The sequence below is a fragment of the Pseudophryne corroboree genome, chromosome 4, assembly GCF_028390025.1.
Source record: "Pseudophryne corroboree isolate aPseCor3 chromosome 4, aPseCor3.hap2, whole genome shotgun sequence".
Taxonomy (NCBI): domain Eukaryota; kingdom Metazoa; phylum Chordata; class Amphibia; order Anura; family Myobatrachidae; genus Pseudophryne; species Pseudophryne corroboree.
The window spans coordinates 668,225,848-668,249,378 of NC_086447.1; the positions used below are offsets into that span (position 1 = coordinate 668,225,848).

The 23,531-nt window shown below is 45.8% G+C and overlaps 1 protein-coding gene across 1 annotated transcript in view; it reads left to right on the forward strand.

Annotated features, from left to right (window-relative positions):
* The window catches only part of IGF2R (insulin like growth factor 2 receptor), a 490,127-nt gene that overhangs the window by 263,379 nt on the left and 203,217 nt on the right, over positions 1-23,531 (forward strand). The window contains exon 27 of the mRNA XM_063917832.1: positions 18,501-18,704. Within this exon, the coding sequence (XP_063773902.1) occupies positions 18,501-18,704 (204 nt within the window). The remainder of the gene's footprint in view (positions 1-18,500; positions 18,705-23,531) is intronic.

Here is a 23,531-nt window from a genome sequence, read left to right on the forward strand (position 1 = left end):
ACTCAGAGCAGTGATAGCGAACCAGGAAGAAGGGGACTATATGGTGTCCCTGGACATCAAGGATGCTTACCTCCATGTCCCAAATTGCCCTTCTCACCAAGGGTACCTCAGGTTCGTGGTACGGAACTGTCACTATCAGTTTCAGACGCTGCCGTTTGGATTGTCCACGGCACCCCGGGTCTTTACCAAAGTAATGGCCGAAATGATGATTCTTCTTCAAAGCAAAGGCGTCTTAATTATCCCTTACTTGGACGATCTCCTGATAAGGGCAAGGTCCAGAGAACAGTTGGAAGTCGGAGGAGCACTATCTCAAGTAGTTCTACGACAGCACGGGTGGATTCTAAATATCCAAAATCGCAGTCGTTTCCGACGACACGTCTGCTGTTCCTAGGGATGGTTCTGGACACAGTCCAGAAAAAGGTGTTTCTCCCGGAGGAGAAAGTCAGGGAGTTATCCGAGCTAGTCAGGAACCTCCTAAAACCAGGAAAAGTGTCAGTGCATCATTGCACAAGAGTCCTGGGAAAAATGGTGGCTTATTACGAAGCGATTCCATTCGGCAGATTCCACGCAAGAACTTTTCAGTGGGATCTGCTGGACAAATGGTCCGGATCGCATTTTCAGATGCATCAGCGGATAACCCTATCTCCAAGGACAAGGGTGTCTCTCCTGTGGTGGTTACAGAGTGCTCATCTTCTAGAGGGCCGCAGATTCGGCATTCAGGATTGGATGCTGGTGACCAAGGAGGCCAGCCTGAGAGGCTGGGGAGCAGTCACACAGGGAAAAAATTTCCAGGGAGTGTGATCAAGTCTGGAGATTTTTCTCCACATAAATATACTGGAGCTAAGGGCAATTTACAATGCTCTAAGCTTAGCAAGACCTCTGCTTCAAGGTCAGCCGGTATTGATCCAGTGGGACAACATCACGGCAGTCGCCCACGTAAACAGACAGGGCGGCACAAGAAGCAGGAGGGCAATGGCAGAAACTGCAAGGATTTTTCGCTGGGCGGAAAATCATGTGATAGCACTGTCAGCAGTGTTCATTCCGGGAGTGGACAACTGGGAAGCAGACTTCCTCAGCAGGCACAACCTCCACCCGGGAGAGTGGGGACTTCATCGGGAAGTCTTCCACATGATTGTGAACCGTTGGAAAAGACCAAAGGTGGACATGATGGCGTCCCGCCTGAACAAAAAACTTGACAAGTATTGCGCCAGGTCAAAAGACCCTCAGGCAATAGCTGTGGACGTTCTTTTAACACCGTGGGTGTACCAGTCGGTGTATGTCTTCCCTCCTCTGCTTCTCATACCTAAGGTATTGAGAATTATAAGACGTAGAGGAGTAAGAACTATACTCGTGGCTCCGGATTGGCCAAGAAGGACTTGGTACCCGGAACTTCAAGAGATGCTCACAGAGGACTCATGGCCTCTGCCGCTAAGAAGGGACTTGCTTCAGCAAGTACCATGTCTGTTCCAAGACTTACCGCGGCTGCGTTTGACGGCATGGCGGTTGAACGCCGGATCCTAAGGGAAAAAGGCATTCCGGAAGAGGTCATTCCTACCCTGGTCAAAGCCAGGAAGGAGGTGACCGCACAACATTATCACCACATGTGGCGAAAATATGTTGCGTGGTGTGAGGCCAGGAAGGCCCCATGAAGAAATTTCAACTCGGTCGTTTCCTGCATTTCCTGCAAACAGGAGTGTCTATGGGCCTCAAATTGGGGTCCATTAAGGTTCAAATTTCGGCCCTGTCGATTTTCTTCCAGAAAGAATTGGCTTCAGTTCCTGAAGTCCAGAAGTTTGTCAAGGGAGTACTGCATATACAACCCCCTTTTGTGCCTCCAGTGGCACTGTGGGATCTCAACGTAGTTCTGGGATTCCTAAAATCACATTGGTTTAAACCGCTCAAATCTGTGGATTTGAAATATCTCACAGGGAAAGTGACCATGCTGTTGGCCCTGGCCTCGGCCAGGCGAGTGTCAGAATTGGCGGCGTTTGTCTCAAAAAAGCCCATATCTGATTGTCCATTCGGACAGGGCAGAGCTGCGGACTCATCCCCAGTTTCTCCCTAAGGTGGTGTCAGTGTTTCACCCGAACCAGCTTATTGTGGTACCTGCGGCTACTAGGGACTTGGAGGACTCCAAGTTGCTAGATGTTGTCAGGGCCCTGAAGATATAGTTTCCAGGACGGCTGGAGTCAGGAAAACTGACTTGCTGTTATCCTGTATGCACCCAACAAACTGGGTGCTCTTGCTTTTAAGCAGACGATTGCTAGTTGGATGTGTAGTACAATTCAGCTTGCACATTCTGTGGCAGGCCTGCCACAGCCAAAATATGTAAATGCCCATTCCACAAGGAAGGTGGGCTCATCTTGGGCGGCTGCCCGATGGGTCTCGGCTTTACAACTTTGCCGAGCTGATACTTGGTCAGGGGCACACCCTGACTGAGGAGGACCTGGAGTTCTCTCATTCGGTGCTGCAGAGTCATCCGCACTCTCCCGCCCGTTTGGGAGCTTTGGTATAATCCCCATGGTCCTGACGGAGTCCCCAGCATCCACTTAGGACGTCAGAGAAAATAAGAATTTACTTACCGATAATTCTATTTCTCGTAGTCCGTAGTGGATGCTGGGCGCCCATCCCAAGTGCGGATTGTCTGCAATACTTGTACATAGTTATTGTTACAAAAATCGGGTTATTATTGTTGTGAGCCATCTTTTCAGATGCTCCGCTGTTATCATGCTGTTAACTGGGTTCAGATCACAGGTTGTACAGTGTGATTGGTGTGGCTGGTATGAGTCTTACCCGGGATTCAAAATCCTTCCTTATTGTGTACGCTCGTCCGGGCACAGTATCCTAACTGAGGCTTGGAGGAGGGTCATAGGGGGAGGAGCCAGTGCACACCACCTGATCCTAAAGCTTTTACTTTTGTGCCCTGTCTCCTGCGGAGCCGCTAATCCCCATGGTCCTGACGGAGTCCCCAGCATCCACTACGGACTACGAGAAATAGAATTATCGGTAAGTAAATTCTTATTTTTTCTGTTTGTTATTTTCGTTATGCTGTCTGGGCAACAGCGTACCTGCACCGTGGGAGTTATGGGGGGGGGGGTCACTGGCCCTCCGAGGTGCAGAGCCGCTTCCCTGCTGCAGGACCACCGTCCTGAGGGATTGTTGTTCAGTGGGTGCACTGCGCCTTGGCTGTCACAGGCGCAGCACGCCGCACACCCCTAACGCTGCCTGAAGGTGACATCGGTGGTGAGTACAAGCCGGCGGCCCCGCTAGGGGGGTCCTCCGGTTCAAAGGGCGGCTGACCACGGGTGCGGTGTACGGGACCCTCCCGGGGGGGTCCCGCTAATATCCCTCATGTGGAATTGGCACAAAAATGCTTGACTAGCACTTGTTGTGATGTTTTGAACTGAAACAGAGACTCTGCCAGTATAAAATATTAGTGTAACTCTGGCGCCATAGGAAGGGGCGGAGGTACATCAGAGCCGGACCTGGCGCCTTCCTTTACTTACTGCAGCCATCCACAGCACACACAGCGCTTCCTGATTCCTCAGCCCCGCTGGATATCTGGTACAGGGTGTAGCAAAGGTGGACAGCCGCTTGTGTACACTATCTGGATCCTATTTAGGACAAAAATTGTTAGTGTTTACTGTATTATAGGGAGCTGACAGCCTCACTGGGGCTGTGCAACTCAGGGTGTGCTGGTGTCCTCTCTCTGTCTCTCTCTCTCTGTCTCTTTCTCTCTGTCTCCCCTCTCACATACAGTAGGGCAGGCTTGCAATATCACTGTCTGTGTGTATGTGTATATTGTTGTGCTTACTGTGAAACATGGGTAAACACAAACTGTGCAGTGTATGTCACACCAGATTCTCTCCATTATCTACTGATTCTGTTTCACGTGAACAATGCAGGCAATCTTCGGAAATCAGTGAAGGGGCTGGGGCAGAGGATCCAGAGCCCCACTGGTTAGGGTCTCTTAAAACTATGATGTCAGATATGTCCTCCCAGCTCACTGCTAATGTGCAGAAGACTCAGCTACTACAACAAGCTGTTGCAGATTTAGCTGCTAGGGCAGATGCACAGCCCCCCCTCTCTCATGCAGGTCCACAGAAACGTGAGTTGCCTTCTCTACTCTGATACAGATGATGATATACAGGGGGATGGGGATGATCTGGTCCCGTTAGTGGTGATCCCGTTTCTGCTCATGGTATTGAACCCCTCATTCTGGCTATACGTGATGTGTTAAAGCTCCCTCTAGAGGACGCTGCGTAACAGTAGTCGTTTTTCTGCAGTGGGGTACACTGGTATTCCACAGGGAATAACATCGGGGTGTAGAGTTGGTTCTTGATCCGAGGCGCCAACAGGCTAAAGCTTTGACTGTTCCCAGGATGCATTGCACCGCCTCCTCTATAGCGCCGCCTCCAGGCACTGGAGCTCAGTTTGTAAGTTGGTGCTCCATCACCTCCCCCAGCAGCGCTGCATACTCCCGCGGCGTGGTTCCCGGGTATTTGTAGTGGAGGCGCACCAGACTTCAGGCACACACCGCTGACGTACTCCTGGATCGCATGGCTGCACTTTAGGGAGGAGGAGGTAAGAGGGTCCCCCAGGTGGGACCCGCTGAAAATAACGGTCCGGTCGTGGTCCCAGGAGACGGCCTGCGCCGCTGCCGTGGACACTGTACTGCACAAGGACCCCACTATATCCACTAGGGCAGGGAGCACATGTCGGATTTACTAAAATCTGTTTAATATAGGCTCCATAGTACCCGGTGGTGAGGCCCAGCATAGGGGATAAGGCGCTGACCTGTAGCCCCTCCCCCAGCTCCGGGCGCCATTTACTGCTGGTGTTCCCACCTTGGAGCTGCATTTCTCTCTCCCTCACTCCCTGACAGAGATTTTGGCGCCATCTTCACTACTAGCTGGGCTGATCTCCGGGACTGGAGGGCTCTGTCTCCTCTGTAAAGCCGCCTGTCTCATCAGTGCTGTGCATTTACAGGCACTTAAGTATTCTACATGTCATTTTAGACAGTGTTAGTTAAGCACAAGTGTACTGCTATCTGAATATTTAGTACAAGTATTCTGTGATATACATCCAGTATCTACTGTGCATTGTTATATCTATACTCATACATATTTATATGTAGTTTTACTAGTCCAGTGCAGTTTTATTGTTTATATCTTAACAACTTCTGCATTGTACAGGTGACTGAGTGTGCCTGTAGCTGTTGTGTGAGTTTCCATTCTCCTGTATCACCTATTGCTATCACTATATTCTGTACCCTGAGGGGCTAAGTGCGTCAGGGTCCTATGTATGTATGTATGTATGTATGTATATATATATATATATGTATATATATATATATATATATATATATATATATATATAGATATAGTGTTACACAGAATATACGATTGGGTATTTTTACTGTGTGTTTCAGTCACCTCATACTGCTTAAATCCTCTGTTCTGTGTACTGTGTTTACTGTCACATAACATAGGGGGTTATTTGCAGGTATAGTGTTTGTCTGGCTTTATTGTACTGTTACGCCCTAAGGCTACATTCATTATAATGTCTGCTACACAGGGCGGGAAATCCGCGGACGCTTCTGCATTCTGCAGTACTGGCACCACGGATTTACCTGAGGGGGAAGTTTTAGCTGCTGGTTCAGGCGCTGAGAGCCATACACCCAGTCAACCTGTAGCACCCATGGGCCAATCAGTACCTACCCTGGGCAGCGCTCTCAAGTCTGCTGACTACACTTGTGACACGTCTTACATCCCCTGTGGGACCTCCTGTGCCATTGCAGCCACATATTGTCCCTGTAGTTAATCCGCCCTCTACCCAATTACAACAATTAAATCAGTCTTTGGTTAGACAAAAATCTACCCCACGTTCCTCTGGGACCAAGGGGTCATCTAAACGGGCCATTTCTTCCTGACAATCCACTAATATTTCGGATAATTCTTCAGATGAGGATTGGGAATATACTAATCCGTCAGTAACTGATACAGTTGCTTCTGATGAGGAATCTACAACCCAGGTTGATGTTTCTGACCTAGTGGAGGCTATTAAGCTAATTCTTCAAATAGATTATGACATTGAGCCTCCTACTGCGTCTAAGAAACCTGGTAAGTTTAAACGTCAAGAAGGTTGCTAAAGTAGTCTTACCACATTCTGACCATTTAATTGACATACATCAGGAATCCTGGTCTTATCCAGGAAATACATTTCTCCTGTCTAATAAGATGCTAGCTCGTTATCCTATCCCTGTGGAGTTGAGTAACAAGTGGGAAACTCCACCGCCGGTGTTGTGGTGTCATCTACTCTGCCTTTCACAACTGTCACCTCACTGAAGGATCCGACGGATAAGCGTGTGGAGGGATGCCTGAAGTCTATTTACTGCCTTACTGGCGCTGTACATAGACCCACTATGGCAGCCTCCTGGGCTGCGAAAGGTATTAAAGCATGGGTTCAGGCAATTGAGGATGAGCTGCCTCAGGATTTTTCTGACACTGCTAGACAATATCTGCCTTATATTACCACAGCCTCCCACTATATTCAGGAGGCGGCCTCTGTTGTGTAATGGCGGCTAAGGCATCTAATACCTCTATACTGGCTCGTCGAATTATGTGGTTGAGGTCCTGGAAGGTGGACCTGGACTCCAAAAAGACCTTGGAGGTGCTCCCTTTTAAGGGAGACATCCTATTTGGGGAGGATCTGAACAAGATTGTGACTGACTTGACTACTGCCAAGACTACGTGTCTCCCAAATACTAATCCTTCTGTCCCGAAGGCTAACATTACCACCTTTCGTTCCTTTCGACCTCCAGGAAAAGCAAAGGGTCAGGCGTATCCGTGACAGGCTCGTGCTTCCAAAGCCTCTAAGCCTAAATCTAAACAATCCTGGGCTGCCCGTCAGCCTGCTACCAAACAAGAGGGGAACAGCCCTCTCTGCTGACGCAGAAAAGGCTGAAGAAAAAGAAGACCTAATCTTTTTCTGGGGCACGCTTTCTATATGAGATAAAAATTAAAAATTAATTCTTTATTATTACTATATTAAAAAGTTCTAGGCTTGTTCATCAGTAAATAATGTAGGCATAAAATTTGCCAATTATGTAGCGATAATCTCTATATATTCGCACCCGGGTATCCCTATTTATTTGGATTCCATCTACAAATAGGTATACCTTAGGGATATGATCACATTTATCTCCTTCACCGAGATTTAAAGGACATCAAAAATTACTGGAGTTTGTATGTACTCCTATTGTTGAAGATTTTCAAAATCAAAAAGAACACAAAAGAGTATTCTTTATATTTTTGTTGGAGTTTGTATGTACTCCATTTATTGTGTTCTGTTCAAAAATAAAAAATAAAAAATGGAACAGATAATGTGTTTGTCCCCTCGCAGTTATATGTGTGAGCGGAACACCTAACATGTGGCGTATACACATAAATCTGACCACCACCACTGTACAATTTATATAATCCTTCTTCAATACCACTGTATACAATATATATGTCAAAACACTTATGCCTGTTCTCTTAATTCTGTCTCGATATTATTCCACACCACTGCACCACTGGATCTAAATATGCATTATAAACAATGGTATCCACAGGGTATATCTGTTGGAAAATAGTTCTTTTAGATCTTGCTGATTTGAAATTTGTAGTATCAGCTAAAGCACATTAAATATATACTGCTTGTTGTCATATACATTTGAAAAAATCAAAGTCTATTGTTCCAAATGGTGAGTGCTTAATTCCTATGTATAAGTGTATTCAGATGTGTGGATCCCCACACCTGCAAATTTTCAGAACACACCCATATTTGCTGGGAGGCATATATCCAACATGAGGAATTGCAGCGATTACTTCTATAACTCATTAAATTTGATATGTATACACACAATTCCACAAAATTTGCTAAATAACCTAAATAGAAAAAACAGATACTAGGTTGCTTTTGAGATGCACCTAGTATCTGTTTTTTCTATTTAGGTTATTTAGCAAATTTTGTGGAATTGTGTGTATACATATCAAATTTAATGAGTTATAGAAGTAATCGCTGCAATTCCTCATGTTGGATATATGCCTCCCAGCAAATATGGGTGTGTTCTGAAAATTTGCAGGTGTGGGGATCCACACATCTGAATACACTTATACATAGGAATTAAGCACTCACCATTTGGAACAATAGACTTTGATTTTTTTCAAATGTATATGACAACAAGCAGTATATATTTAATGTGCTTTAGCTGATACTACAAATTTCAAATCAGCAAGATCTAAAAGAACTATTTTCCAACAGATATACCCTGTGGATACCATTGTTTATAATGCATATTTAGATCCAGTGGTGCAGTGGTGTGGAATAATATCGAGACAGAATTAAGAGAACAGGCATAAGTGTTTTGACATATATATTGTATACAGTGGTATTGAAGAAGGATTATATAAATTGTACAGTGGTGGTGGTCAGATTTATGTGTATACGCCACATGTTAGGTGTTCCGCTCACACATATAACTGCGAGGGGACAAACACATTATCTGTTCCATTTTTTTTTATTTTTTTTTGAACAGAACACAATAAATGGAGTACATACAAACTCCAACAAAAATATAAAGAATACTCTTTTGTGTTCTTTTTGATTTTGAAAATCTTCAACAATAGGAGTACATACAAACTCCAGTAATTTTTGATGTCCTTTAAATCTCGGTGAAGGAGATAAATGTGATCATATCCCTAAGGTATACCTATTTGTAGATGGAATCCAAATAAATAGGGATACCCGGGTGCGAATATATAGAGATTATCGCTACATAATTGGCAAATTTTATGCCTACATTATTTACTGATGAACAAGCCTAGAACTTTTTAATATAGTAATAATAAAGAATTAATTTTTAATTTTTATCTCATATAGAAAGCGTGCCCCAGAAAAAGATTAGGTCTTCTTCTTTTTCTTCAGCCTTTTCTGCGTCAGCAGAGAGGGCTGTTCCCCTTTTGCATATTACAGTCTTCAGGACTGAAAATCTGGGTGCACCGCCAACCTAGTGCTTAGCGTAATTAATGCTGATAGAGCCAGATGTTGGTCTAACAAATCAATAAACAATCAATTAACAGTAATTGTAGTTCTCCAGTGCGGTTTCCGATACCCCCATTTCCTTTTTCCCTTCACATTAATATGCTTCCAAACAAGACAAGCCTGCTGCATGACGGCGGGCCTCCCCCTGGGGGACCCCAAGGTGGGAGGCCAACTTCTGCAGTTCGCCCAGGCCTTGTTAAAGACGACTTCGGACGCCTGGGTGCGGGAAGTTGTCTCTCACGGGTACGCATTCTCTTTCAAGAGACTTCCCCCTCGCCAGTTTTCCTACGGATCCGTTAAAGGCGCAAGCTCTACACTTGGTTGTACAAGCCCTCCTGGATACAGGAGTGGTAGTGCCGGTACCTCTGTCTCAGAGAGACAGGGGTTACTATTCGACACTGTTTCTAGTTCCGAAGCCAAATAGCTCCTCCCGGCCTATACTTAACCTCAAATCATTGAACAAGTTTGTGAGAGTATCCGAATTCCATATGGAAACACTGTGCTCTATAGTGCTGGCCATGGAGCCCGAAGACTATATGGTATCCCTGGACATACAGGATGCTTACCTGCACATACTTAATCCTATGTCGCATCAGCAATATCTGTGGTTTGCTATTGGCAACCTACATTATCCATTCCAGGCACTGGCTTTTGGATTAGCCACGGCCCCTCGGATCTTCATCAAGGTCATGGTCGTGATGACTGCTCTTCTCCGCCGTCAGGGTATCAGGATCCTGCCATATCTGGACGACTTGCTGATCCTGGTGAACTCCCAAGAGGTTCTCCTCAGTCATCTGGAACTGACGATCCAATTCCTACAAGCCCACGGGTGGCTCATCAACTGGAAAAAGTCCTCGCTGGTCCCTACTTGGAGCATGGTGCACCTGGGGACACTACTGGACAGACACAACCAATGATTGTTTTTGTCTACAGAGAAAATCCTGAACCTTCAGGACAAGATTCCAGAATGTTTATCGGGAGGAGAGACTGCTCCCTGGTCCACCAACCCTAACATTCTGGAATCAGATATTTCCTCTCTCGCCCAAGAGTGTCGATACACTCTGCGATGCAAGTACTAGGCCTAATGGTGTCTGCCTTCGACATCGTAGAGTACGCTCAGTTTCATTCCCACCCTCTTCAGAGGTTAATTCTTTCCAAGTGGGACGGCCTGCCTCATCGGATCAGGTCTCAAAGGATCTCCTTGAATCCGGAGGTTCGTCTGTCACTGAGCTGGTGGCTACAGGACCAACAATTGAGCAGGGGCTGTCCCTTCTGGATCTCCAACTGGGTCCTCCTGACAACAGATGCCAGTCTGCGAGCTTGGGGTGCAGTGTTGGAGCAACACTCTCTCTAGGGTTGGTGGACCAGGGAGCAGTCTCTCCTCCCGATAAACATTCTGGAATTGCGGGCGGTGTTTAATGCGTTGCCACAGAACAGGCAAATACAATCAGACAACGCCACCACGGTGGCGTACATAAATCATCAAGGCGGCACTCGAAGCCGCATGGCAATGCTGAAAGTATCAAAAATCCTCCGTTGGGTGGAACGCCATCTGCCAGCAATATCGGCAGTGTTCATTTCCTGAGTCCAGAACGTTCACGCCGAAGAATGGAGTCTTCATCAGGAAGTTTTTTTACTCCTAGTTGACAAGTGGGGCCTACAGACGTAGACCTGATGGCGTCTTGACACAATCACAAGGTTCCGGTCTTCGGATCAAGGACAAGGGATCCTCAAGCAGCATTCGTGGATGCACTGGCAATTCCATGGAACTTTAGGCTGCCATACGAGTTCCCTCCAGTGTCACTCCTGCCCAGGGTACTTCGGAAGTTCAAGTAAGAAAAAGGAATACTAATTCTAGTCGCTCCAGCGTGGCCCACACAGCATTGGTTCTCAGACCTGCAGGGTCTCTCGATAGAGCGTCCTCTTCTACTTCCTCAATGCCCAGACCTCCTCGTTCAGGGCCCTTGTGTCTATCCGGACCTAGCCAGACTGGCTTTGATGGTGTGGCTCTTGAAGCTTCACTCTGAGGGCCAAGGGATTCTCTGAGGCGGTTATTCTAACTATGTTGAAGGCCCGCAAACCGGCATCTGTACGGATTTATTACAGGGTCTGGAATTCTTATTTCACATGGTGTTCTGCTAAGAATTATGATGCCTATTCATTCAGAACTTCTAGGCTTTTGGCTTTTCTGCAACAAGGCCTAGACTTAGGCCTTCGTCTGGCCTCCCTCAAGGTTCATATATCTGCCTTGTCGGTGTGGTTTCAGAGGAAAATTGCGTTTATTCCTGACGTTCATACTTTCACTCAGGGTGTTTTAAGGATTCAGCCTCCCTATGTCCCTCGTGAGGCTCCATGGGATTTGTCTGTCGTCTTAAATGCCCTGCAAGAGTCTCCATTTTAACTTCTTGAGTCTGTGGATCTTAAATGTCTTACACTTAAGGTCGTGTTTTTATTGGCTATTGCCTCTGCTAGGAGCGTGTTGGACTTAGGCGCTTTGTCCTGTCGTCCACCCTTTCTGATTTTACACTGTGACCGGGCATTTCTTCAAACTCGCTCTCGTTATCTACCTAAGGTGGTATCATCTTTTCATCTTAACCAAGAGATTGTGGTTCCGGCCTTTATCTCTTCTGGTTTGTCCTCCAAGGAGCGGTCTTTGGATGTGGTACGGGCTCTCCATATTTACGTAGAGAGGACTGCCTCCCTCAGTCGGTCAGATACCCTTTTTGTACTTTTTTGGTTTTCACAAACGTGGCTGGCCTGCGAATAAGCAGACCTTGGCTAGATGGATTAGAATGGTGATTTCACAAGCCAATGCGCAGGCTGGTCTCCCAGCTCCTGCTGCTATGAAAGCCCATTCTACTCAGTCTGTTGGACCTTTTTGGGCGGCCCACCGAGGCGCTTCCACAGAATCTTTGTGCAAAGCGGCTACGTGGTCCTCTGTGAACACGTTTATCAGGTTCTATGCTTTCGATACTTCCGCCTCCCAGGATGCTTCCTTTGGATGCTGGGTTCTTGTACCAGCTACAGTGCATCCCCTCCCATGAGGAACTGCTTTAGGACATCCCCAATGTTATTCCCTGTGGAATACCAGTGTAGACACCTGCAGAAAAGGAGATTTATGGTAGCTGCTCCTCCATCCTCCTGCCCCATACCTTGAACATCTCTGCTTTGCTTGCATACTGCCATCAGGCTTCCTCCTGCTTGCTTGCACTTAATGTCATCTGTCTGTCGCCCCTCCCCACTAGATTGTTAGCTCTTCAGAGCAGGGCTTTCTTTCCTCTTGTTGTCTAAGCCCTCTTCTCGACACATATCACTCAGCGACCATCTGTACCTACTTTTTTTTCCTACTGGTTGTGAATTTTAGCTTAATTTCTAGTAAATATTTATAATGCAAGCGATAGTATATGTTGCGGACGCAAGGCGCATCTTATTACCATATACGATAAAAGTGCGCTGTATGTAACAAACACTACATCCCTTAAGAGAAATCAAGTACACGCACACATTGAGTTCCAACGCTCATGTATATATTTGATATTAAAAGGATATGTATACAATATATCACATGTACAATATATATATGGTCACAATTACACAAGAAGCAGATAGATGCAAAATAATTCATTACAGCTACAACCAGCATACTTCACCATATTTGCTCAATGCACACTCCGCTCCATATCTCTCTCTCTCTCTCTATCTCAGCAAAAACAAACAGCAACTGGAACTACAACCTTGCAAAACAGAACTTCTTGTGACTGGAATCACCTAATACACTGTATTTTGGGGGAGTACATGTCTTCTGTTATTGGTCCAGGGGAGGGAACATGATGTGTCATTGGTCAGTTCATATGCAAGCAACTTCCAGCCTTGAAGATGCAGCAATGTCTTTTGTTCCCATTTCAATTGTGGCTACATATTCATACATTCAATCATAACTAATCGTTGCAATGAGCTACAACTTAACCACAGCTAAACCACAGCTATCAAACCAACACACTCATTCCCTTGATCATTTTGACACCAAGCATGACATGTTTATCTTGTTCCGTTCCATTAATACATATACATGATGTTATACTCCATTATATAATTTAAAACATTATAATGTCTATTGCTTGAATGTTTGATTTATGTGTGTTATGAAATATGTGTTGAATATATCTTTGTGGCGTGTCTGTGTGAGTGCGAATGCTACCATATATTCGCACGCACAGCGTCTCATCTGTGTGGAGTTTGTATGTTTTCTGTATGTAATATTTTTGACTTCGACAGTGTAAAGGCTCCTCTCTAACTATGGCCACCAACCCCAAGTAGTACAATGATTACTCCCTCGCTACTTAAATCTAAGCTGTATTATGTTTTGAGAATTGTGGTGCTCTTTGTTACCTGCACGCTATATTATTTATTTACTGTTATGCTAAGTTTTGTCTCCCTGTACTGTCCTTTGTACGGCGCTGCGAAACAGTTGTGGCGCCCTATAAATAAAATGTAATAATAATAAAGTCTCTTTCTGCGAGGTACACTGGATTACACAGGGCGCCCACCGTGACGCACATAGCTTCATTGAGTTTGTATGGCATTAGCCGATGGTCCCTTCTCCTGTTATGAGAATGTGGTTCTATGTGACTAACATCTACCGTCTCTTTTCCCTGCTACTGCATTGGACTGGTTAACGAAACTGAGCTCCAGTGCCTGGAGGCGGGGCTATAGAGGAGGCAGTGCAATGCATCCTGGGAACAGTCAAAGCTTTAGCCTGTTGGTGCCTCGGATCAAGATCCAACTTTACACCCGATGTTAATCCCTGTGGAATCCAGTGTACCTCGCAGAAAAAGATTTAACTATGGTAAGTCTACCATAAATCTCCTTTTTTTTTGTACAAAACTAGCCTAATGTCAAAAAAATTCCAAGTGTCCAAAAAGTTTTTGCGCACTTTCCCATTTCCTCCTGAAGGTCGAAAATTTTGGGAGGAACCCCCTTGGGTGGATGTATTTGTTTCTCGTCTGTCTAAAAAGGCGGTACTGCCAGCCCTTGCTCCTTTACCATAAAGGATCCTGGGGATAGGAAGATAGAGACTACCCTGAAGTCTATATACACAGCAGCCGGTATCTCACAAAGGCCGGTCATTGCGGGTTGCTGGATGACCCATGCCATTCATTCCTGGGCCACTCAAATTCAGGTTGGCCTCTCAGGGGATATGCTATTAGTTACTATGGTTACCCTCCTAAACCACATTCAGGACACTACACGTGTTCTCTGTGATTCACTCAAGGAGATGGGAACATTAATGCTCGGACTTCTGCCATGGCAGTGTCTGCGCGCAGGGTCTTGTGGTTGTGTCAGTGGATAGCGGACGCGGAATCCAAACGTAGTGTGGAATCCCTCCCCTTTTCTGGGGAATGGCTCTTTGGGGTTGAATTGGATACCTGAATTTCCAAAGTCATAGCTGGGAAATCCACGTCTGGGGCCCTCGCCGGTGAGACGCTCCTATCTGGGGCTGTCTGTCTAGTCCTTTTGGTCTCACAGATTTTGATCTAAGGCCAGAGGTTCCTCCAATGTGTGTGACTAGAGGCACCAGAGATAAGTCCAGAAAACCTGCAAGCATCAGCTCTCAGGAACAGACCACCGGTTCTGCGTCCACTAAGGCCTCAGCATGACTGTGCCCACCCACCCTGAGGGGATCTCGAAGTGGGAGCTCGACTGCGTCACTTCAGCCGCGTCTGGGAGACGTCCTGCCAGGATACCTGGGTCAGAGATCTCGTTTCTCAGGGCTACAAGCTGGAGTTCGACAGTACTCCTCCATAATGATTTTTCAAATCAAGCTTACCAGCTTTGGAGGATATGCAAGTTACGTAGCAACAGGCCACCCGAAAGTTGGTTCAGTCCCACGTCATTGTTCCAGTACCAATACTGCAACGCGGTAAGGGGTTTTACTCAAACCTGTTTGTGGTGCCAAAACCGGACGGTTCGGTTAGACCCGTTTTGAATCTAAAATCCTTGAATCCTTATTTGAAGGTGTTCAAGATGGAATCCCTGCGAGCATTGATTGTGGGCCTAGAAGAACAGGAATTTATGGTCTCCTTGGACATCAAGGATGCCTACCTCCATTTTCTGATTTGGCCGCCTCACCAGGCGTACCTGCAGTTTGCCCATCTGGACAATCACTTCCAATTCCAGGCACTACCCATCGGCCTGTCCATAGCCCCGAGGGTATTCACGAAGGTGATGGCGGAGATGATGTTCCAGCTCCGGGTCCAGGGGGTCAATGTTGTCCCTTATCTGGACGATCTTCTTCTGATAAAAACACGATCGAAGGAGATTTTGTTGCTCCATATCCATCACACTATCCAACTTCTGTCACGCCATGGGTGGATTCTCAATCTACAGAGGTCCCACCTGTAGCCAACTCAGCAGCTCCTGTTCCTGGGGATGTTACTGGATATGGTGTTCCTTTCGGAGGACAAAGCAATAACACTTTAGGAGGTGGACCGCATGGTGCTCCGACATGCTCGAGTGTCCTTCCATCTTTGCATCATATTGTTGGGGAAGATGGTCGCCTCATACGAGGCGATCCAATATGGGAGATTCAATGCCAGAACATTTCAATTGGATCTCCTGAGCAAGTGGTCCGGATCACATCTACAGATGCACCGGATGATTCAGCTGTCACCTCGGGCCAGGATTTCCCTTCTGTGGTGGCTGCAGTCCTCCAATCTCCTGGAAGGTCGGAGTTTTAGGATTCGGGATTGGACCCTCACAACAGATGCGAGTCTGCGAGGATGGTGAGCTGTCACCCAAGGGGCGCAGTTCCAGGGCAGGTGGTCAGCCCACGAAGCCCTCCTTCCAATCAACATTCTGGAACTTCGGGTGATCTACAATGTTCTGCTTCAGGCCTCTCCTCTGTTCACGGATCACATGATCCATTTTCAGTCGGACAACGCCACAGCGGTGGCGTACATTAATCGTCCAGGAGTGACACAAAGCAGAGCCTGCATGCGAGAGATGTCAGATACTCCTCTGGGCGGAAAGAAATGCAAGAGCAATGTCAGCAATCTTCATTCCGGGTGTGGACAACTGGCAGGCGGACTTCCTGAGTCATCACGATCTCCACCCGGGGGAGCGGGTCTCCACCATCTGGTGTTTCAGCAGATCATCGACCGGTGGGGTAGCCCACAAATAGACATGATGGCTTCTCGTCTCAACAAGAAACTTCCCTGGTATTGCTCACGGACCAGGGACCCTCGGATGAGGGTAGTGGATACACTGGCGTCGCCTTGACCTTACCGGCTGGTCTGCCTGTTTCCTCCGATTCCATTGCTCCCAAGGGTGCTAAAGCGATTCAGGAATCAAGGTGTCCAGGCAATTCTGATTGGCCTCAGAGGACGTGGTACGTGGATCTTCTGGACATGTCCATCGAAGACCCTTGGCCTCTACCACTAAGAAGCGATCTTCTTCATCAAGGACCGTTCGTCTACCCGGATTTACAGCGACTTCGTTTGACGGCATGGAGGTTGAGCGGAACATCCTAGCTCACAAGGGCTTTTCCAAGAAGGCTATTGCTACCATGGTTCAGGCCAGGAAGCCTGTGACGTCAAAACACTATCATCATATCTGGAGATATGTCTCTTGGTGCGAGGAACGCACGTATCCACCTACTGAGTTTCACTTTGTACGTTTCTTACGTTTCCTGCAGGCTGGTGTTGATAAGGGTTTACGTCTGGGTGCCATTAAGGTCCAGATTTCAGCCCCCTCCATTTTCTTCCGGAAGAAATTGGCAATGTTGCCAGAAGTTCAGACCTTCTTGCAAGTAGTACTCCACATACAACCTTCTTTTGTGCCGCCTATGGCACCCTGGGATCTGAATGTAGTGTTGTGATTTCTACAGTCCTCCTGGTTTGAACCTCTGATGACTGTAGAAGATAAGTACCTCACGTGGAAGACTGTGATGTTATTGGCCCTGGCTTCTGCTAGACGAGTCTCAGAACTGGGGGCCTTGTCGTGGAAAAGTCCCTACTTGGTCTTTTTACGAGAACCGAGCGGAGCTCCGCACTTGGCAGCAGTTCCTGCCAACGATTGTCTTTGTTTCACTTGAATCAGTCTATTGTGATTCCGTCCAGTTCTGGCGCTTCTGCTCCTCCGGAGGCATTGGATGCTGTGCGAGCCTTGACGATCTATGTCAAGAAAACGGCTCAGATCAGAAAGACTGATTCTTTGTTTGTGCTCTATGATGCACAGAAAAAGGGTTGTCCTGCTTCAAAGCAGTCCATTGCTCGTTGGCTTAGGCTTACCATTCAACAGGCCTATGTGTCGGCAGCCTTACCTGTTCCTAAGTCTCTGAAGGCCCACTATACGAGATCAGTGGGTTCTTCCTGGGCGGCTGCCCGTGGTGTCTCGGCCTTACAACTTTGCCGAGCGGCTACCTGGTCGGGGAAGAACACTTTTTTTGTGAAGTTCTACAAGTTTGATACCCTGGCCAAAGAGGATACCCAGTTTGGGCAGGTGGTGCTGCAGCAGTCTCTGCACGTTCCCGCCCGTTCTGTAAGCTTTGGGACGTCCCCATCGTATTAGATTCCCCAATATCCCTTATGGATGCTAGAGGAAATAGGATTTTAATTACCTACTGGTAATTCCTTTTCTCGTAGTCCATAAGGGATATTGGGCGCCCGCCTCAGTTCGTTGACTTTTCTGCAGGTTCTTGTTATATGGTTATCTGTTGCTGCTGTTGCCAGCCGTTGCTGGTTGTTATATGTTAGTGGTGTGCTGATGTGTAAATCTCACCACTCTTTGTTATCATATTTCCTTCTCTCATATATGTCCTTTCTCCTTCGGGCATGTTTTTACTTATAACTGCCTGTAGGAGGGGGCATAGAGGGGAGGAGAAGGCACACCCAGTTGAAGACATTTAAAGTGCACTGGCTCCTTTGGACCCCATCTATACCCCATCGTACTAGATTCCCCAATATCCCTTATGGACTACGAGAAAAGGATTTATCGGTAGGTAATTAAAATCCTATTTTCCTCTAAGATATGACAGTGGTTCCCAAACTGGTTGCCTTTGATCACTAGCATGGGTGCTACGGGATGGTGGTCCAGGAACTAGTCAAGTTATTTATGTCAGTGTGATAAGCCAGACAAGTGCTGGTGGCTGCCAATCATAAATTATGTGGCAAAGAGACCTACACCCCAGCCCACATAACTTTCCCCAAGGATGACAGGAAAGCACAATTTACTTTATGTAATAATTTTTGCTGAATCTCTCATTGAGAAACTGTTGGTATAGGGGTGCCATAAAAAATTGCTGTTACTCTAGGGCACTGTGAATCGAGAAAGTTTAGGAACCACTGGTATATGACCATGGCATTGTTCTGTTATAGTGACTTGTTTATATAGCCCTTTGTAAACTGTTTTTGCAGGTGACAACTGCCAAGTTACTGATCCAAAATTTGGCTACGTGTATGACCTAAGGCCACTAGGAGAACATGTTGTGGAAGTGCCAGATGGTGAATATAAGTACCAGCTCAAGGTCTGCGGTGACATTACAGAATCTCTGTGTCAGGCACCAGCTGGAAGCACAGTCTCATCCTGTCAAGTGAAGGGTAACACAGGAAAGCTAGCAGGTATGTATCAACCTGAAAGCTTTTATGTGGTAAAGATTCCAATGCAGTATACTACCTTAAACTGTGCAGGGCAAGCAGCAGGCAAGTGTTCCAGTTCTGGTGATGCCTGTGACGAACACTGGGCTGTGCATAGGGTATCCAAATGACAGACGCATTGTTTGTCTAAACTGAGTAAATAATAATGTTTTATGCTTAAAATGGCTTTAATTGTTTATATTTTTAATATGCAAATAGAATTGTGAGTTACTTGCATACTGTGTCAGGAATATTTGCTAATACCCCAAATTATCATTGTTAAACCTAATGCCCTTAATAAAAATCCTCCTACACTGGAGGCTGGGTACACACTATGTAATATAGCGTTAGTTCAGCTGATAAACGTTATATCGCGAGTAATTCACAGAGTTTGTACAGCCGATACGTCTATTAATGGCATCGCTCACAGACATATCAGGTCAACCCTGCAGCCCAGTCACTGGCGATATATCGTGCAGATATATCTTTGCATCTGCATGTGTGTATGGGCGTCCTGCCAACCATGCAATCTATCCATTGAATAGGACATCATAAGTGGGTGGGCATTTTCAAATGTTCTGCTGGCCAGACATGCCGGGCAGACGATTGGCAAGTGTTTATGCACATGATCGTTTTAGCAGAAAACTTTCCAATCGATCATTCGGCTAAGGTTGGGTAGACACTAGACAGATCTATCGTTCGTTCGAGGCGAGTGATATATCTGTAGGTCAGCTCCAAGTGTATGTCACATTAGCCCTGCTGATGTCTATATATCTTGCCGACATGTTGGCATCTTTGTATGTGTGGGGGACACACCCTAATTCCAAACATAATGAGATGTGCTACCATGCCGAGACTTGTGGTTCTACAAAGAAAGAAAAATTGCAGTTGCATATCCTAGGCACCAAGCACTGCTAATAACACTAATAGAGTAGAAATTAAGTGCTTGGAATAATGTTTGTCAAAAAAATATATGGGCCCCACCCACCAGACATATCAGCATGTCTGTCTGTGTGTATGGGTGACCTGTTGACCACCCGTACATTGGCTGCAGGGACTGATACATCACAGCTGAGTGGGCACATTTACATGCCTGTGCAGTTGTGATGGCAGTATACTGACATATTGAGCGGACGATTGTTAAGTGTGTATGATTTCCTAATCGCCCCCTTAATTGGCAGAGAACTTGCGAAGGTGTTGACCCAGCCTAAAGTTTATGTTAACTCTAGTGTAGATTTATGTTTACTCTAGTGTTTCTCCAAATGGTTGGAGGAGAAATGAATAGAAAAAAGCATAGATTTAGTATTCTATCTTAATTACCCACACAAGCGCTCTTAAACCAGTTAATTAGGTTACCATGTTTGGCATCCCTATAAATTTTAGGGATAAATCAAGCAAATAAAATATGTTGAGTTATTTGGTAAAAGTAAACAGGGCAGAATTACGATGCCTGCCTGTTTCTATTCATTTTGTTGATACAGGTTGAGTATCCCATATCCAAATATTCCGAAATACGGAATATTCCGAAATACGGACTTTTTTGAGTGAGACTGAGATAGTGAAACCTTTGTTTTTTGATGGCTCAATGTGCACAAACTTTGTTTAATACACAAAGTTATTAAAAATATTGTATTAAATGATCTTTAGGCTTTGTATATAAGGTGTATATGAAACATAAATGAATTGTGTGAATGTACACACACTTTGTTTAATGCACAAAGTTACAAAAAATATTGGCTAAAATGACCTTCAGACTGTGTGTATAAGGTGTATATGTAACATAAATGAATTCTGTGCTTAGATTTAGGTCCCATCACCATAATATCTCGTTATGGTATGCAATTATTCCAAAATACGGAAAAATCCGATATCCAAAATACCTCTGGTCCCAAGCATTTTGGATGAGGGATACTCAACCTGTATATAAATCCTGAAATAAGCCAGCTACTCTGTGCAACCAATCTCCATTCTCTGCTTACTGGCTGAGTCCCTGTCTTTACACAGGTTCAGTATGAATTACCGGCGGCCAGAATGACGGCCGTCAGTATACCCACATCGGCTTCCCAGCCACCAGTATGCCGGCAGCGGAGCGAGTGCTAGAAAGCCCCTTGCGTGCTCGCTGCTCTCGCCGTTCTGTGGGCAAGGTGGCTCACTGTGCTTGCCACAGGTTATATTCTCCCTCTGTGGGTGTCATGGACACCCATAGAGGGAGAATATAACCTACCTCGCCGGTATTCTGGCAGCAGCATTTCACCGTTAGTCGGGATTCTGACATCGGCATTGTGACCATTTGGATCCCGACTAGCGGTATTTTAACCGCTTCCACTTTCCACAACCCAAATGAACTGCAGGTAATGCTCTCTCATATTGCTGGAAAAGCATGCCTTGCTGAAAACAAATTAAAAAGCATGTAATTTACTGTATCTATTTAAAATGTTTATAATAATCGGCTGATGTGAGGCGGCTCTCACATCAGCTCCAGTGCTGACCCCCCGTTTTACCCTGCTATGGCCCCTCTGGCCCACCCTACTGACCTGCAGACCCTCCACACTTCAGCGGCGGCTCCCGGATACGATACGTTGGTTAAGTTTTCATCCTCTGTTCTTTAAATGGGGTGGTTTTGGCTGTGAGCTTCGCCTTTCCTGACAAACTTGCACCATGTTTTATCTCAGTTACGTGAATTGTAAAGTTATTTTTCTTCCAGTTGTTGTTGGAGTACTACTTGTACTCCTTCTTTCCCTCTTCCCCCTCCCACTTTCCCGTTGTTTCTCAATGTTACTGTTTGCGGCGTCTGTGTCATCTGTTTATTATTTGTTGTTTATAATGTATGGCATCGATTAAGGTGGGCTCTTGAAATGTGTGAGGTATCCACTCCCCCGATCAAACGTAAGAAACTACTCCTCTATTTAAACAAACTACATTTAGATTTAATACTATTACAGGAGACACACTTAACACTCTCAGAAACACTGAAATTAGCTTCCCTGGGATGGACAGTTCTTGCAACTGCCCCCTATTCTTCCAAAGCCAGGGGGGGTCGCTTTGTTGGCTAAAAAATGACTCCCTATAGAAATATATCATACTGATATTGAGCCTGAAGGTAGATATGTACTGGTTACTCTCTCCCTCTTTAACTCCCAGTATACTTTTTGTAACATCTATGCCCCTAACTCTCATCAGGCCACATTTTCCTGCATGATACTACGCAAACTTACTCCTTTTATGTCCAGTTATTTACTTTTAGGGGGCGACTTTAATGTGGTTTCCTCTCCAGTTATGGACTCTAATTCTTCTGCACGTAGAAGACCTCCCCCTAAGATTGGCATCCCTTTTCTATCACAAGAATTAATGCTAACTGATGCCTGGAGAGCTCTTCACACTATTGATAGGGGCTTCACATGTTTATCTGCCGCTCATGGATCACTCTCTCGAATTGATTATATTCTTTTATCTGACCCTCTCTTTTCTAATTTAATTGATGCTAACATTGAGCCAATGTTTCTTTCTGACCATTCTCTTATCTGGGTATCCTTTTCTTCTTCTTTAGATATGGGCTCCTATAAACTCTGGCGCTTCCCTTCTTATTTTGCTTCTTCCTTGGGCTTCCGCAGCAAGCTTGAGGCGTATTGGGAGGAGTTCAGACTTGATAATCTCTCCACTTTGGAGTCGGACCCTATTCTATTTTGGCAAACGATCTAAGGCTGTGATTAGGGGTCGTATAATTCAATATGTCTCACAGACTAAAAAAGAACGTGCCTCCGAGTATAAACTTCTCTAGTCTCAATTAACAGCAGCCTACCAAATCTATAAGATCTCCCTGACTCCGGGTAACTAATCTGGTTTTGTTTTAGCTAAGCACAAATTTGATGGCCTCCTTGCTTCTATGGGTGATAAACATTCTTTTTATAAAGGCCATAGATAGGTTTTATAAGTTCGGTAACAAAACTGGCTGACTACTCTCCAATTTAGTGAAATCCTCCACACCCTCATCTCTCATACACTCTATCCAGCGTCCTGATAAGTTATGCCTTCACTGGTAAAGATATTGCCTCCATATTTCAAAATTTCTATACCGATATTTATACCCAACGACCCAGAGATACTTCTGGTGAACTTTCTTTCTGGGAGTTATCGATGTCCCTTCCATACCTACTGACTCTCATGCACCATTCACACCTCAGGAAATTGAAGCCACCATCAAACATCTAAAACCCGTGAAGTCTCCTGGTACAGATGGATTCTCGGCAGAGTATTATAAAATACTACTCTCGAGACTCGTAGACCCATTAGTATTAGTTTTTCTCTGACGTCCTAAGTGGATGCTGGGACTCCGTAAGGACCATGGGGATTAGCGGCTCCGCAGGAGACTGGGCACAACTAAAGAAAGCTTTAGGACTACCTGGTGTGCACTGGCTCCTCCCACTAAGACCCTCCTCCAGACCTCAGTTAGATTCTTGTGCCCGGCTGAGCTGGATGCACACTAGGGGCTCTCCTGAGCTCCTAGAAAGAAAGTATATTTAGGTTTTTTATTTTATAGTGAGATCTGCTGGCAACAGACTCACTGCAGCGAGGGACTAAGGGGAGAAGAAGCGAACCTACCTAACAGGTGGTAGTTTAGGCTTCTTAGGCTACTGGACACCATTATCTCCAGAGGGATCGACCGCAGGACCCGACCTTGGTGTTCGTTCCCGGAGCCGCGCCGCCGTCCCCCTTACAGAGCCAGAAGCATGAAGAGTCCGGAAAATCGGCGGCAGAAGACTTCGGTCTTCACCAAGGTAGCGCACAGCACTGCAGCTGTGCGCCATTGCTCCT